The 17,621-nt window shown below is 40.7% G+C and overlaps 1 protein-coding gene across 15 annotated transcripts in view; it reads left to right on the top strand.

Annotated features, from left to right (window-relative positions):
• Positions 1-17,621, top strand: part of atp2b2 (ATPase plasma membrane Ca2+ transporting 2) — a 119,263-nt gene that overhangs the window by 81,331 nt on the left and 20,311 nt on the right. For 10 of the 15 annotated variants that reach the window (XM_042707911.1, XM_042707912.1, XM_042707910.1 and 7 more), the window contains 9 exons: positions 2,260-2,517; positions 3,198-3,323; positions 4,709-4,834; positions 5,610-5,642; positions 6,853-6,936; positions 9,782-9,823; positions 11,157-11,321; positions 11,490-11,704; positions 13,280-13,522. In XM_042707911.1, the coding sequence (XP_042563845.1) occupies positions 2,260-2,517; positions 3,198-3,323; positions 4,709-4,834; positions 5,610-5,642; positions 6,853-6,936; positions 9,782-9,823; positions 11,157-11,321; positions 11,490-11,704; positions 13,280-13,522 (1,292 nt within the window). The remainder of the gene's footprint in view (positions 1-2,259; positions 2,518-3,197; positions 3,324-4,708; positions 4,835-5,609; positions 5,643-6,852; positions 6,937-9,781; positions 9,824-11,156; positions 11,322-11,489; positions 11,705-13,279; positions 13,523-17,621) is intronic. The other 5 variants (XM_031568463.2, XM_031568467.2, XM_031568468.2 and 2 more) reach the window with 3 other exon arrangements.

Here is a 17,621-nt window from a genome sequence, read left to right as displayed (position 1 = left end):
GAAAACGGTGTGTGCTTTTGTTGGTGTTAGCTGTAAGGACATAACACGATGAATTATATCAACTTAACCACATGATGTCTACATGACTTCTCTGGAAACCCTGCTTGCTTTTCTTGTTGATGTACAGAGTCTCTGTAGCTGTTTGTTTCTTAGACTTGAATTAGTTTAAAGGAATCACAGGTAAAGCTATCTATCGCCCATGTGGGGTTTTCAAAGATTCATCTTCCACTTACTCTGCCCCTGGTAGCATTACAAGATTTTCTTTTAAATCACAGGTTGAAGATGTTTGAAAACTCAAAGGAATATGGCTTCACAAACAGTCAACTTCTAAACACCCACAGCACTTCTGTCATTTCAAATAGATTGCCTTTTAATTAATATCATCACGGTAGAACGCTGAATGCAAATGCCACGTAGATGTTCCATTTTTTTTTACAACAAAGCTCAACCAATACTTTAATGGCACGCAAAAGATCAAAGTTTACCAAAAAGGGAAATTGTTCTACATGCATGTCAGTTTATACTGACACTAAGCCTATGTATAATTGTTTTAATGTTGCAATGGATTAATGATCACTGTTTCATGTAATGAGAGTATACACATTATTTGGTGCTTGAAAAAACCATAAAAGAGAAAAGTTTTGTATGTGTGCAGTAGGGTTGGGTACCGAGAACCGGTACCAATATGGAACCGGTTCCAATACAACCGGTACCTACCCGGACCGAAATGCAACGCAGATTTCGGTGCTTCATTTCGGTGCCTGAGCCAATTGAAAACAGTTGCTAGGCAGATTCCGTGGGGCACATGTAAAACTGCCCCAGCTCCCAATGTAAACTTTGTCCTGTGTCGCTCACGCTCATTGGTGTTTTCATAGCAACAGTCTTATGACAGTGAAGAGCATGCAGCATTTCACAGAGCACGCACAAACAGAACTAGCCATCAACCTTTTAACAGAGAAAATACCGAAAGGTAAACGGTCAAAAGTGTGGCTGTATTTCGCACCAAAATATTCAAACATCGCGACGTGCAGCAAATGCAACAAAACAATTGCGTGAAAAGAGTGGAGAGAAGGCAAAGAGTCAACGGCAGATCAGCAACCGAAGACTGAAAAATAAACGGAGATGACGGCTATACTTAACCTACGGTAGTCTCTTAAAGGGGCAGTACACATTTTCTCGTACTCAGTGTGTTCAAGTAACAAGATTAACTATAAACAAGATAGAAAAGATAGGTATAAACAAATCATAAAATGGTGAAATTTCATGAAATAAATGCAAACAAAATAATACATTTTTGACTCCAAAGGCAAATATGCTCATATTTTTGCAAAAGAAGTTTGAAGCTGTTTTTTGTATTTATTTATATTTATTTAAGTATACTATAAACTGTTGTTTACAGTTAATATAATGTTCATAGTTTGAAGTTAAAAAGTTTGAAGCCAAGTGTTTTGTATGTATTTATATTTATAATATACTTTAAACAGTTAATATATTGTTCAATTTGAAGAAAAAAAATTGAATTGAACAAAAGAATTGCTGAAGTATTGAAGCTGTAGTGTGTGTGTGTGTGTTTTGTATTTATTTGTATTTATTTAAGTATAGTCTAAACTTTTGTTAACAGTTCATATATTATTTAAGTTAAAAGGTGTTTTGTATTTATTTATATATATATAATCTACTTTAAACAGTTCATATATTTGGCAATAAAGCCTTTCTTAAATTTTTCAATCGTAAACATTTTTTTATTTTTTATAAAAGTATCGGTTCCGGCACCGTTTAGGCACCGGTATCGTTTTAAAAGTATCGGTTATGTACCGGTATCGGATAAAAACCAAACGATACCCATCCCTAGTGTGCAGGCATATAGTGGTGCTCACAAACAAGCCCCCTGCATCACACTGACTCTGGGTTTGCCAATTCCAATTCACAATTATTTATTATTATCTAATATTCTGCATTTGTCTTTTATTCTTGTTTTTGCTATTTTGTTGTTATGTTATGTGTTTTATGTCCTATGCACCAACCACCAAGATAATTTCCTGAATATGTAAATATACTTGGCCATTAAAAGAATTCTGATTCTGATTCTGATTCTGATATATATATATATGCTAGTCTGTGTGTTGCACACTCATTGGGCATTGTATGGCTTTTAACACCAGATGATCTTTACTATATATTCATACACATTGTATATGTTTGTGCACTTACTATGTATGTGTCTGACATGTCCTGTTGTCTCTGGTCCCTTGTGTGCAGTGTGTGGGGCAGCGGCCGCGGGCGCTGAGGATGAGGGGGAGGCAGAGGCCGGCTGGATAGAGGGTGCCGCCATCTTGCTCTCAGTGGCGTGCGTGGTGATCGTCACCGCCTTCAACGACTGGAGTAAAGAGAAGCAGTTCCGTGGACTACAGAGTCGCATCGAGCAGGAACAGAAGTTCCAGGTGGTGCGTGGGAGCCAGGTCATCCAACTGCCTGTCGCTGACATTCTGGTGGGGGACATCGCCCAAATCAAGTATGGTGCGTACGGCTTCTGTTTGACCCGCACGCTATTGCTTTCCACATGTATAGTTTGGAAAATAGCATGTTGGCCATTGATTGGTAGCTGCTTTGCATGACAAAAAAAATCGCTGCAGCTTGTGCTCGTCATAAAGCACCTCAAACATTCAAGGTCAGCAATTCATCCAAGAACCACCCTGTGAAAGAAGTCTATCCCTCAGCTATGGCAAGAACATCTTTGGTCATTTGCTGTTGCTTTTAGGCTTCAGTATATTTAAAAAAAAAAAAAAAAACATTTTGAGACTCAATGAGGCAAGACACTAATTGGTATGGCTCTTTACTGATGTGATCCAGGGGTTTTAAATCCACTACAGAGTTCAGAAGCATTCAATAATTACTGATTGGAGTACACCATTGTGGTTTGTATTCCCCCCCCCGCAATACAGTTACAGTGTAAGTTGTCTGTCAGTTTTAAAATGTAGTGGGAAATCCTTGTTTTGAAAGGAAAGGATGCAAACATTTTAAAACATTGTGTTTTCAAATGCTGCTTGAGTGCAAGACACAAGGAGACTAGAGTTTCCACCAAAATAACAGACATGAGCATCTCTTGTAGGATGGCTGATGAATGCGTTTTCCTCTGTCTTTTTAAAGCATCTCTTGTGGGATGGCTGATGAATGCGTTTCCTCTGTCTTTTGCTCAGGTGATCTGCTTCCTGCCGATGGCGTTTTGATACAGGGCAACGACCTAAAGATTGATGAGAGTTCTCTGACGGGCGAATCAGACCATGTGAAGAAAAATGCGGATAAAGATCCCATGCTTCTATCCGGTAAGTCTGCCGCACACACACACTCACTCACACTGATGTTATCTGTGTTTTGGAGACTATTCACTGTTTTGGAGATATGTTGAAGTAGGTGAAAAATAACCAAAAAAAACGAATTGAACTTAAAAACCAATTCTACAATTAAAGCATTAGCAAAAATGAAAGCATAAATTCAGTGTTTGTCAAGCTATGTCTCTCTGCTGTGCTCTATTGCCATATTTAGGTTCTAATGGGGATCTCAAGAATACACACGACTATGTTCTGTTACCTCTCCTCTTTTGTCATCGGAAAATGATGACCACATCCTGTTACATTCCTGTCATTATAGTAATGCCATCTACAGGATGCCATTTTTTTTCAAGCAGAGTCGATTAGCATTAATTATTCCTACTCTTATAAGTACATGAAAAAAAAAAACAGGTTGAAATAAAACACAATAGTTTTCTCAGAACATAGGTTGACTCTAATGAGTTTCACCAACCTATTCCATCTCATACTAAATAAGCCACTGGAGGACTAGCAAGGTCAACTGGTGCATCTACCTACTCCAATGAATAAGATTATCTAGGAAGGCAGAAAACATGGAGGGCAAAAGCAATAGAAGCACAGCATCAATTACCATGCCTGTCATGTTCGTGAAAAATGATAAATTCAGTTACCTTTTGTTGGCATCTACCAAAGATGACAGTAAAATGTCCCCTTATAAAGGCTTTCTCTAGAAAAACCAGGAAATCATAAAGTGGCCTTTATAGAAAGAAATGAAGAGAACGGGAGAGGGTGTGTTCCTTTAACCTTTTGCCCTTGTTGAAACGATTCAACGTGCGGTTGTTAAACCGGTTGTTAAACTAGTTCATACCTCAGGTTAAAAGGCATACAGTATCGCAGGGCTTCCTTCAACTTGTCTCCATACCAGTGTGTCAGAAGTGCTCTGTGTTAATCTCTGAAAAAAGGGACAGCTATTGATAAAGCAGTGTGTCCTTGTGTGTCTGTGTTGTTTTCTAATTTATCATTGTTAACACTACGTGCTGTAAGCTCTTTAGATGTCCAACTTCATCGCTATCAGTACTTCCTCCAGCCCCTGGTGCTGTAATCAGTAGCGTTTCGCAACTCCGTAACTGTCATTTCATCAAGCAGCTTTGTTGCTCCTTGTAGTTTCAATTTGCCATTGCCGACATCTTGTCCAGTTGTTTTTAGCTTGATAATTGCCTGCTGCTGCAGACAATGCTTCTGCTCCTTTTAGAGGGCCGTTCTTTTAAATGGCCATTCTTAATTATACATCCTGTTGTGTCTCCAGTCAGCGAGTGCTGTGAGTCCCCCTATAGCTGCTTGTGTTACCTTTGTATGGCCTGTTTTGAACTGATGGTGGTGCATCGTGGCCCGCTCCGCAGGCACTCACGTGATGGAGGGCTCCGGGAGGATGGTGGTGACTGCGGTCGGAGTCAACTCCCAGACCGGGATCATCTTCACCTTGTTGGGGGCCGGTGAAGGGGAGGAGGAGAAGAAGGAGAAGAAAGGTATGCCTTCTTTATGTCTTTACGTCTCAGTACGGAAGGAACACGTTGGGACTGTTCTGCAGCCGTTTTTGGTCTACAGCTGATAATTATAATCCAGGGTCCATATCCATTTTAAGATCCGGGAGAATGCCCCCCCCCCCCCCCCCCCCCCAAAAAAAAGTAGTCGTGGTAAATAGGTAAATAGGTAAATAGAACGTTTGATATACTGTAAAACATTCACTTTGACCAGATCAGAGACCAGACACCAGATGCGTATCTGAACATCTACACAGCTGCTGCAGCCTGTGGCCAGACGGTGGACCATATCTCATCAGCTCTTGCCTCTAGATGTGACGAAAAGAGGTTTCGCCTCTAATATCCTCTTTTGTAGAAACATCAGCCGCCAGATTTGTGTAGGATTGTAAATGTGACACCCTCTCTGAAATGGGTCAGTGTTTTAATGAGATACACAGTGATCCTTGTGAAAACCAGGAACTGCACATCTACACTGGAATAGATAGTAGCGTTGCAGATTGGGAGGTGTGCACCGTGTGCTGTTCTCTGTGGAGGTGAAAATCCCAACACAACACTGTATACAAGGTGCTGTTTAGATCGGAAGAACATTTAAAAGCTATTGCTGTGTCACGAACCGAATGCAATCCAAAACAGGAAGAAAGACAGCGCACCCATCAGTAGATTGACAGTGTGAGAGATGGGTTCTGATCTGCTCTGTGAGAGCACTGTGCACTGTGCATCTCCTTCTTGTGTGACTGTCATTCTACATACCACCATGCAGGTCAGCCAATGGAAGATGGCCAGCAGCTCACAGGTAGAGTATGTCCCCCCCCCCATCCCATGTTTTACCCCGGGGGCATCCACCACACCCATCACTACGCAGCTTCCTGTAACCCTGTGATCACCTTACTAAAGCTCCCTCCTCCTCCTCCTCCTCCTCCTCCTCCTCCCCAGCACCCAGCTTCAGCCACAGTGATTCTCCACTTAAAAAGAGGAGCCTGCCTAACGCATCTTTTTAAGTCTAAATCGAGACACATCCCATCCATCCCCCTTGCATAAAGCTCCTGATCAATGGTTGGACCAAATCTGTTTTTAGAGTTTCAAATTGCTGCCCCACGAAGGGCAGGTCTTGGGTGTTCAGAAAAATAAATGAAATTCCTTCCTTTCAAGCTTGAATCCGTGAGACTAATCTCCAATTATTTTCTATGCTGTGATAAATAGGCACAGTTACAAAGTTTTTATAAGAATTATGCTGTAGTTGCTGTTTTCACATTGCCAACTGAATACTTTATAGAATTAAAAAACTACTTTCACTCTTACATGGGCAGAACAAAAAGATGTTATTTATTCATAATAGATGTGCATAGATATGTTACTGATGATTATTTTCTTGTACTACATTAATGTCCATGCAAAATGCTGTATTGCTGAACTGACAAGACCTCTGTTCCTAACAAGCATGCTAGGTTTAGACAATCTCTGTTAAGCTAATCCTCTAAAGAGCTTTTGTATCCTGACTATAAATGACGTATAAAATAGCTTTTAGTCTGAGGAAAGCTTGAAGTAAACAAGCTCTAGACCTCAGAGGTTAGGGGGTCTAGCTATCACTGTAAACTATTAAGTATTTACATGCTCTTTAAGTATCCTTTGCAAATACAATGAAAGGATTTTTCTTGTACCTTCCACAGTCTCTGTCCCTCAAGTAAAAAACATTTTTGTCTTTTAATACTGGTCTTAACCTACCTAAAGTATTTAGGCCAATTCTGGCTGATTGTTGTACCATTGATCATTGTGTTGTGTCTACTCTTTTTTTAGTTTTGTTCACCCATTTGATATGTGACTGTTTTATGTTGCATTTTGAATGTAACACCTGTTATTGCCATCCCTCCAGCCCTTTTAGGTGAAAACAGTTGACGGAAGGGAAACAGCTGAACTCACTAATCCTAGTAAAGAAGCTCTTAATAACCATGTTATTTTTGTTCACTATTATTATCCCTTTTTTTTTGCCCATTATTACTCGCTAGACTGCTCCTCCCACCCCTCCTCCCACCCCATCGCAACTATAGCCACCGATGGTGCTGCAGGTCCAAATGCCAGCCTAGTCAATGGTAGGTGGAGAAGACCTCCGTTGTCCCTTCCCCATGGGGGTTTCTCGTTCCCTCCCCTCTCCTCTCCTCAGTTCTCCTTACCTCCCTCTCTGCTGACTGTACACCCCTCACGAATGCATGCCTCTGGAAGTTGTGAATATTTCCTCCTTTCTCTTTGCTGTTTTCCCCCCCTTCTAGTTTCTCACCTTTTCTCGTCCCGTCCCCCCCCCCCTCTCCCCCAACTCTCAGGGTTGGAATGCCACAATAAGAAACTCTGGTTGTTAGTTGCAGGGGTCTGTGTGCTATAGCATTGGCAGGAGTAGGGATGCATCTGTTTGGCGCAACAGGGTTGGCTGTGGGAGCAGGCACATGCTCACTGACATTAATCCACAGGTCATGTACTCCATTAGAGTGTTTTGTGACCGGTAACCCAAGGAGATTAATCCTGTTTTGCTTGTCCATTGTGTGCTGTCTGTTCCAAGAATATGTCAGTCTCTCTGAGTATTCTTTCAAGGTACCTTATGTTAGATGATTTAAAGGAAGGCTATAGCTTGTTTCTGTGTGATTTGACTCAAGGGCAGAAATACAGCAGTGATCTCTGAGAGGATTCCCACACACTTCATCCAAATAGATACTCTATAAAATAGATAGATAGACTATAAGTCGCACTGTATTATTAGTAGCAGCACCCTGACACCTCTTGTTTCAATCAAATAATAAAGTGTGTGTATGAAAGTTGCGTCAGGGTGAAAACTGACCTTAAATCACCCACTACTTCAGTGTGTCAGTGGCAGTGCACAATGTAACCCTTCATGTATAATCCCTCTGATTTAGGGCTGCAGTTTAGCTTTGTTGTCCTTAAAATTACGTCTGCAGGATTTCAAAAAATATAATCTGTGCTGTATGTGTAAAGTTTCATTTGAGGTTCACAAACTGAGAGTAACATCTAATATTATTCCTCTTATGCAACACCACCATCATCATATTCTATGGTACTGGTGTTGTTTTCTGTTGTTGTTGTTGTTGTTGTTGATGTTGCCTTGTTATCTCTTCAAAGACTACTCGTGGCATAGGCTAGCTTTGTGTTGGTACTGTATCATTGTCCGGTTTCTGTGGGACATTGTGTTCATGGATTAATGTGAAATCATAGTACAATTCTACTAGGTCTTTATTCGCCCTATACATACCTAGCACAAGACAATACTTTCTGGAGGTTTGTTTAGATCCATATATAGTTAATGAGGGTGTTAAACAAAACAAAAGACTTTCCAATGTTTCGTCCATTTCTAAAACACGGAAGTAAACAAATGCAGACAAACAGCCGAAGTCTGACTGCAGACATTCTTTCTGCATTTGTCTTTGAAGTCAATTGTTGGCTTACAAAAACTGAAATGCTACTGAAATGCGACTTATAGTTGGAAAACAACAATGCACCACAATACAGTCATTAGAAATATTAAGTTTGTTAACTCAAAACATCTTAGACATAATAGGTTACCTTACTATCTAAATTAATATTGTGGCAGTTCCTTCCGCATGCTCAACCTTTAAACTTCCCTAGCATGTTGGCTTAATATACTTTGTATTTCATTGCTAACATGCTTCCTTTCAACTTGATTCATGTGCAGAGCCATGTTGACCCACAAGGCCGTGTATATTTCTAGGAGTTTATGAGAATTAATGGAGACTTCCTTACTTCATGTAGTATACTTAAAGAGTACAATGTACATCTACAGGCCAGTGCAGTTGACATCTTAAATTATACTATGATTGATTTACTGCAAAGTTGTTTTGTTGTATTCCATATAGTGTATGGACATTCTGTATAAGACAGTAAATGTCTTAAAGTCAGAAGATTATGTGACTGACTTATATCTGTACCTTATTTAAGATCTTGGTAGTAATACGTTTTTTGTTTTTTTAAATAAGCCACATTATAAATATTCATTGAGGGCAATGCGAAGTTAGATTTTGAGTTGAAGGTGCTATGGGTTATACATATTATGGGATGGAAATCTAGTGAGAGGGTGTGAACTTAAGTAGGAAGTACAGCCCATTTTAGCATCAGGCTTCAGTCCCATTCCAACCCTCTCTACCAATGAGATATTGCATGCGCATCCTTGTGTGGGTGGTGGTGGTGGTCTGCATGTCCTCAGTGTCAGTGTGTGTACCTGTGTCGCTCTCTCCTGCATCAGTGTGTTTAACATGTGATAGTTACGTATGTCTGGAGGACAAGAATGGCTTTTCTTGTGTTGTTGAAACGTCACATTCTCTCTAGTCTTTAATGTGAGTATGTCACTGACTTTCAGTACAAAAAGATTAAACTAAACACATTAAAAATACACGGAGAACATTGAACTTTTTCTTTTTTGACTTTTTCTGCTTTGAATTAATCAGAGCAAATTAATTAGACTACAGTCTAAGTATATATGAAGAATGGTTATAAGACACAGATTCACAGATTTTAGTCTACACACATTCAAGTATTGAATTAGATTTTTAATTAAACCATTCATTTCTACACTTGTATTGCCATTCCCATTCACGTTAAAGTGAAATGTACCATTTACTCCAAATAATAGATTTAATCAATTGATAAAACTCACAAACATCATAAGCCATAGCGTAGCCACTAGCCACACAGTAGTCTGCATCATGGCAGTAGGTTGCACCCCCTCACCAGGAGCCACACCATTAGAATGCAACATTGTGTTCTGTATGTTATTGTCATTGAAATGTTGAATAAATCTTCATATTCTGTCTTCACTGTAATGTCCTTGTGAACGTTTGGGGTGTCTTACCGTCTGCTCTGGTCACTCTCTTGTCATTCTGTTGTTCTGTGTCTTGTACGTCTCCTTCATCATAGGTAAAATGCAGGATGGAAATACGGAGAACAACCAGACAAAAGGTAACCTACTTTCACTTCCGCCCTCCTCCTCCTCCTCCCTCTGGTTCCTTCACCCTCCCCTGGTGTCCTTCTGGCTGGAAGGGCTTCCCATTTAAGCCCTGACATCTGTGTTTGCAGCGTTGTTGTCACTCTGTGTCCCACCTGTCTGCTGCTCCCAGTGAGCCTGTTGTCAAGGTCTCTTGATTATCTATCTATCTATCTATCTATCTGTCTGTCTGACGCTCCTCCCTCAGCGCACAGGCCGTAGCGCTGATAGCCAAGGGTTGGGTCTAGGCAGATCCGTGTGCATTGGGACCTGCACACGGAAGGATTTGGTGAATAAATGTTGGAGCTCTAAATAGGACATGCAGTGAAAGGTTTGTCAGGAGGGTGAGGGTGTAAAAGACAAGATGATTAAAGGTTTTGCTGTAGGTTGAGATTATTGGTAACTGTCCACTCAACTGTCCTCAAAACAGAGGTCTCTCCAAAAAAAAGACGAAGCAAAAAAAGCAGAGGTATGCTGTAAGAAATGAAAGGAAAGGGACCGATCCTTTTAAGGATCCTAAAATCAACACACCAATACAGCACTAAATGCAATATAAACAGCAAAAAAAAAAAAATGATAGTATTGTCATAATCATTATACAACATAATCTCAAAATATCCTCAAGTCAACATTTGTATAGATTTCAGTCAATGGTATTCCCTCTCCTCGGGGAGAAAATATAAAAAGAAAGTCAAATTATGAGAGCGAGATGACGCGGTGTGTGTCATGCATTTTGGTCTCAGGGATTAATACCATTTCCTTGGCTCACTGTGGCCGAGGGAGGAGGCTGAGAGTGCAGGGTGGTTCAACCATGCATGAAGATGCTAGAGAGCCAGAGCCCAGAGCCCAGAGCCCAGAGCCCAGCGGTCAGCAGCCTCCCCTGCAGTGGAGCTGAGAGTCACTCAAGCCTCAGGGTGCGGGGAGTTGGCTGCCTTAACCTCAGGTGTTGGTCCATTAAAGGTACAGGGCCTTGACAAGGTGCAATCTGGCTGATGACAAGCCCATCTCTCTCTACAGACCAGTGGAAATATTATACAATGAAGCATTATATCCAACGTTTAAAAAAAGCAGCAGTGCTTTTGCCCTTCGACCTGTTTTCAAAAAGGATTGTAAGAGTCTACCGAATATTTTCTTTTGGCATTAACAACTGTTGCAATGGAATTCTGACTCAACGTGGATCGGCAGAATGGCTCTACTCTATACAGTGTCAGTGATTGAATTGTACGCGCCCCTTCAAACTTGCCCAAACTTCTAATGCCAAAGGTGCACTCTGTATAACCAAAGGGTCTTCTCCTCTCCCCACTTCAGTGAAGAAGCAAGATGGAGCCGCTGCCATGGAGATGCAGCCCCTCAAGAGTGCGGAGGGAGGAGAGACCGACGAGAAGGAGAAGAAGAAACCCAACGTCTCCAAGAAAGAGAAATCCGTCCTGCAAGGAAAGCTGACTAAGCTGGCTGTTCAGATTGGAAAAGCCGGTACTGTGTCTCATCATGTCTTAAATCCGTCCTATTATCTCAGTGAAAAGATCATCTACATGTGATCGACTACATGTCAGAATGAATAGTGAAAGCAAAGGATGTGTACATGAACCTGATAATGGTGAATGGTAGCAACAGCGTCTCCTTCTGCCCCTTTTACTTTAGGTCTGGTGATGTCTGCCATTACTGTCATCATCTTGGTGCTATACTTTGCCGTCGACAACTTTGTTCTTCAAGAGAGAGTGTGGATGACGGAGTGCACTCCCATCTATATTCAGTATTTTGTGAAGTTCTTCATCATCGGTGTGACAGTGTTGGTAGTAGCTGTTCCCGAGGGTCTTCCCCTGGCTGTCACCATCTCCTTGGCCTACTCAGTCAAGGTACTGCTTGCCAATACTCCCAATCACTCTGACTGCTCAGCCACATTCCCTGGTGTTGTTTTGGTCAATCAAAAGGAAACTTGCTTTCCATGTTAAGCCCAAATGTTGAAAAAAAAATGTTGGAGGAGGCCTCTGATGCAAAAATGAAAGGGTTTTCAAATGTGTTTTAGTAGGTTTTTAGGGAAATTACATTGGCCCTTGTTGGGAGCAGAATTTCTGTATTTGTACTCACACTGTCTGAACAAGTATACAGGGGTATACAACTGAGGGGTTCGTTTGCAGGGCGGATTGCTTATCTAGCCCCACAACAGTAGATATAATTAATATTTAATTGTACAACAGTCATATTTTTTATGAATATTACTTTATTAAAAAAGAAAATGGGATCAAATTGTATTTACAAAGCTGAATTGTGTCTTAGTCCCAGTGATCAGCCATGTTGATTTGCAATTATAGTCCCAAAGACAAGTTCTTTTCCTCTGAAAAACATTACAAACATTACACTTGCTGCATAGGATAACGACATCTTCAGTGATATCTGAACCAGATAAAAATCAGTATTGGGACTGATAAAATGCCTTTTCAGCCAGCAATGCCCGTCATGGGGAATGGTGTGTTTCTTTGATTGGGGCTTGATGTCCACACAATCATCAGCTGGGCAGTCAGAGGGATGTTGGTTCTCTTTGTCCACTTCACCTGCAGCTTCCCCTGCCTTATCATCACGCGTCTGATTCCATCTCTAAGGCACTGTCTCCATTTGGGATGGCATCAATCACGTCCTGCACACTTCACAAAAGATCTCTCTTTGCTGGTGGCATTTTTTATAAACTGAGAAGACACAGATACAGCTACAGGAAGTCTTCAACCAAAAATAATTGATTAATTTATTCAATTCTAATCACAATTTTAACAGAGAAAACACTTTTAGGACTTTTAGTAGTGAATCATCATTGACATTATATTTCTATTAGGATGTGAGAAGTGCAGTGTTCCCATGTAATGTGTGAGATGCTAGTTTGACTACCAACCTCTCCCAGAGATGTACAAGTGCAACACAGACATAACAAGCTCAAAATCTAATCTGACGCATGTATTCCACAGTAGCTAAATATGTACATGTTCTAGACACTGTAATAATATTAAGGCATTTTACTTGAATCTTGACATATATAGTCCAATAAAACAAAGAGATGAGCTTTTTTGCATGTGTGACTTCATGGCCAGATGGCTGAACCTATATACACATATACTATCCAATAGCATTGCGGGGCTAAACGATAGGACCCCTTGACTATGCAAATGGGTTAATAAAAACATTTACAGATTGCTTTTAGGATAGCTAACAATGATGTATGTAATTGTGCAACTGTGGGCCTAAGAGGGTGCCATCTGGTGATAAAATCACACTAAAGGGTTTAACCATTTAAATATAAAAACAAGAATACAAAAACTAATTTGCCTTTTATAAGTGCATTTCATTTTATACCACAGCAGTAGGCTAAAGTTGTGTCTCTGCAAGATAGTATTAATCAGTAACAGCATAAAGTCTTTAAATGTATCTCCGTGTTTTGACAGAAAATGATGAAGGACAACAACTTGGTGCGGCACTTGGATGCTTGTGAAACCATGGGTAACGCCACCGCCATCTGCTCCGACAAGACTGGCACCCTGACCACCAACCGCATGACTGTGGTGCAGTGCTATGTGGGAGACGTCCATTACAAAGAGATCCCCGACCCCGGCGCCCTCAGTGCAAAGACGCTGGACACCCTCGTCAACTCCATCTCCATCAACAGCGCCTACACCTCCAAGATTCTGGTAAGACACTGAGCCTGAACTGTTTCAAGGCACATTTGGTTGAGCTCAGACTCCATCGTCATCTCCACGTAAAGGGGGGATTTGTTTCCTTAACAGCCAAATAGCCAAGAGGATACAATTTTACTTACACAATTACACAATACAAAGACATAAAAAAAAGGAATGCAATTTGTTGAAATGAAATATGGATGGTATCACAATTGAGTTGAAAAGGGGTCATGGAGTTTGAAGTGCCTTTCTACAAAAAGGCAGGCCCAGGTTGAAAGCTTGGAGGATGTGGACTAAATAAAGCAGGTTAATCTGACTCGATTTCTTATGTAGTTTCTCTTTCAAGAGACAGATACTCTCTGATTCTACAAACTAGGGTTACTGAAGGGGAACTACAGATATAGTTATGGGAAGGAAGGAAGAGTATATCACACAGAGTACTGTAATTCAATTGCCCTTTCTTTCCATCTCATCCCATTGCCTTGATACTTGCCATGCCTCTGCAACAAGGCATGGGCTCCTATCTTAAATCTGGTCACAGCTGGGTGGCTGCAGAGCTTAATTCTCATTTAATAAAGACACCCTCCTTAAATACCTCAGGGCATGAACACAGTGGTACCAAAATGAAGGAGCTAATTTGGACCACCATCCCTTGATGTATTGTAAATTACATTGTGCATTAATTAAAGTCTGTCTCAGTTCAGAATCAAGTTACAGAATCAATATGTATGTATTCTAAATTAGAAAAGGCCCCTAAAGCCTGAACCATTTAAAATAGAAGTAACCCAGGGTCATCCGAGTTGCTTAGAAGGTGCTAGAATCTGAAATGCAACTTGGGAGGTGTCCTACATTCCCCAGTCTTGTCTGCGGAAATGGGGCTCATCTGATTGGGATGTCCTTGCCATCTGCTTGGTGAGTTGGACTGGCACATCCCATCATGGGAGTGGAGTCTCATCTAAAATGGCTCTTTTAACACAGATCAATGGTTGTTTCATCACACTAATCCTTGTAGTCTGTTTCTGTGTAGACTTTAGTGTGGATGGTCTGTGGATGTTGAGCCAAGCACCCTCAGAGAAATGCAGTTATTTTGAAGTGTATAAAATACATTTGTTGGAGCAATCAAAATATGATTTAATTATCAGCATGTCGCAATTCAGTGAAAAGAGCAACACAGATTACAATGTGGAAAGAATCGAGGTGTGGAATTGATGTTGGTAGACATTGTTCACAAGAACATGAAAGAGCTGAGATTCTTACAATTATGGAACATGTATGGTCTATAGTTAAACCCTAAAGGCCCATAGTCTCTATTAGTTAAACCCTAAGTTAAAATGTCCTTCCTTAAAATGTACCGTGTTAGATTACCAGGCTACTCCTTCATGTTATAGTAACTGAATTTCCTGGTTCCAAGGAAACAGAAATCCGTCTTGCTATAAAGCTGGTGAGGTCTGCTCCATGACATGCTTGTATGTTAAATCATATTTGACTGCACTTACCGGGATGAGGAAATATGGGACAGCTCACTCACTACACAAGTAGTGCTTTTTTGTGATCGCGGCTATTTCAGCACCCCATGCACCTCAAGTGTCAGAACCTTCAGCTCTTGTAACTGGTGGTAAATTTGAAAGCCTTTTAATTCTCATCACAGTTTAGAAAATGTGTTGCTCAGTGTTAATAATAGTTTTATATATATTTCATCGATGTACCTGCTTTCAAGTCTAATTTGACATGCCTGGTTTGCTTTTCAGCTCTAATTATCCTGTAGAGATGTTTCAGGAATGAACTATTATTGAAATGTTAATTAATATCTTCATAGAACTGGTATGGGTTTCTTGGGAACTCCATTATCTCAGGCAGAGAGGGGTTGTCAAGAAATCAAGAAAATGGAGTTTATATTCCACTCCGTACATGCCCGTGACAGATCTCTTTTTTTTGTTCTCAAGACAAAGAGGTATTACATGAAAGTTACAGCTTGATGATTTCTGGTATGATGTTATTGAAGCATGAAGACTCGATCTGAGACCATGAGACACGGGTCAGGCGTTTCTGAGGTGGCGTTCTAACAGTGGAAGCTGGTCCTAGCGTTCTCTCTGTACTGTGGGGAAAAGGCTTTGGGATGTCCAAGCACTCGGCCCCTCTGAGCCCTATTCTCTTGAGGTCTCTTGGCTGCTTATGTAACCTGTCTCCCGTGGGCTGCCCCTGGTGAGCTTTGATCAGCAGACACAAGATGGCTTTTGATATCCACACCACTGCCGCTGCCTCTCCCCCCAATGGAGACTATAGACAGCAGATGTCTGTTCAGTCATCTTGATACGTTCTTAAGAAACTCCACTAAGCCCACTCAGTCGTACTGCATTACATAACTCACTCCATGACCCACTACTTGCTCAGCAAGTTAACTTTTCTTACTCTCGACTTTAAAACTTTCTTTTCAAAATGGACTGTCAATTTAATTTCAGTCACAACGAGTAGCCAAGGGAACATGAAATCACTTATGGGTCAGCCTTGACAGCACAACATGTAAGGATAGCAGGCGTTACAGATCTCCAACGTGACTACTGTATGTCACTTTTTGAGTATGTTCATTTTTATACTTTGAACAGTAAAAGGCCAAACATTTAAATTAGACCCCATCTTCCCCTGTCGCCAGGTCCTTGCACATGGACACATTCAGTGTAAAAAGGAGGCAAACCTATGTACTATCTGCAGCACATTGACAGATGGAGTGGTAATGTGAACCAGGTACATCCCAGTGGTTGACAAGAGTAAAGCAATGGGAGCGCAATAAATTTAGTTGAGGAAATGATATGATCGAATGTTGAGTTTTAACAGGACTTTAACAAGAGGTTTTGTGGCTTTATAAATGGCCACACCCAGGATGACTTTATTGTTTAAGTACATCCTTGGGAGATATGACTTTCTTGTTCGTTGTTTTTTGCAACACCACACGAATCTACTCCATATTCCATGGGTGTCCAAGTGTGAGGCACTCAGATGGAAAGGCTGAAGTTCATGAAGGTATATCATTTTGTCAACAGCTGGCAATAACTGTAAAATGTTCATTAAGTAGGTTGTATTTTGTCTCAACCTCATGAAAACCTCAGCAATTTTCTGTAGTATTAATTCTTCTAGATGTCCAATACCGATATTATTCCTTTTTTGAAGACGGGTCAGTTTTATGTTCTGGATATGTATGCGTGTCATACCATGCTCTCATTAAAGATAGAGCAGAGAGTCATCTGAGTTGGTGCAAACTGATTAGTGGCTCCAGGGGCGACAGTGGTACAGTGGTAGAGAAGTCGTTTAGTAATCAGAAGGTTGCTGGTTCGATTCCCTGTCGAAGCGTCCTTGAGCAAGACACTGAACCCCTAATTGCTCCTCATGTGCAGTGTGCCATCAGTGTAAATGTAAAATGTGTATACATTGTAAGTCGCTAAATGACTAAATGTAAATCATTTCACTTGTATTTTCTCTTCTCTATAAAATACCACAAGAGAGAGATAGAGAGAGAGAGAGACTTATAGTTATATACAGAGAGAGGAAAAGAACCGTGTTTTTACTGCTCAGTAAATTTACTCAGGATCGGTTAATAGATTATTTTGTATTGAATATCCTTTTTTCATCAATTCCTTCAGTATGTAATGTTTCGTACTAAATGGTAAGAGCTCAGTATTAGTGTTACACAGTGTGATCTTAAGTAAGCTTAGTTGCTAGTTGCCAGGATAGATGATCGATTACATGAAACCTTTGGCAGGCAGGCATGCTGAAATGAGATCTTTTAATATAGGTGGGTTTCTGGGAGCCACCTGTCCCAGTAATGCCTATCTGTGTGTAGTGTGGCATGGGGGACACTTCTGTGCATACTCTCAGGTTCCCAGTCCCAATGCTAGATCAGGGGCTGATGTTGTATCATATGCATCTCATAAATCTGTGATGGCAGGTCAGACTAGTTCACTGGTTCAGGCTCTGGGCTCTGTAAAGCGCCTAGAGACAATTGTATTGTTATGGCGCTATATAAAATAAAATTGAATTGAATTGAACTAGTCAATTACATATACCGTTTTCATTTTCCTTATCATCTTGGCACCTGATTCAGTTTGGTGTAAACTTT

This window comes from Clupea harengus, chromosome 5, assembly GCF_900700415.2.
Source record: "Clupea harengus chromosome 5, Ch_v2.0.2, whole genome shotgun sequence".
Lineage (NCBI taxonomy): Eukaryota > Metazoa > Chordata > Actinopteri > Clupeiformes > Clupeidae > Clupea > Clupea harengus.
Note: the sequence above shows the minus strand (reverse complement) of the source record. Positions and strands in the feature narration are given on the sequence as shown.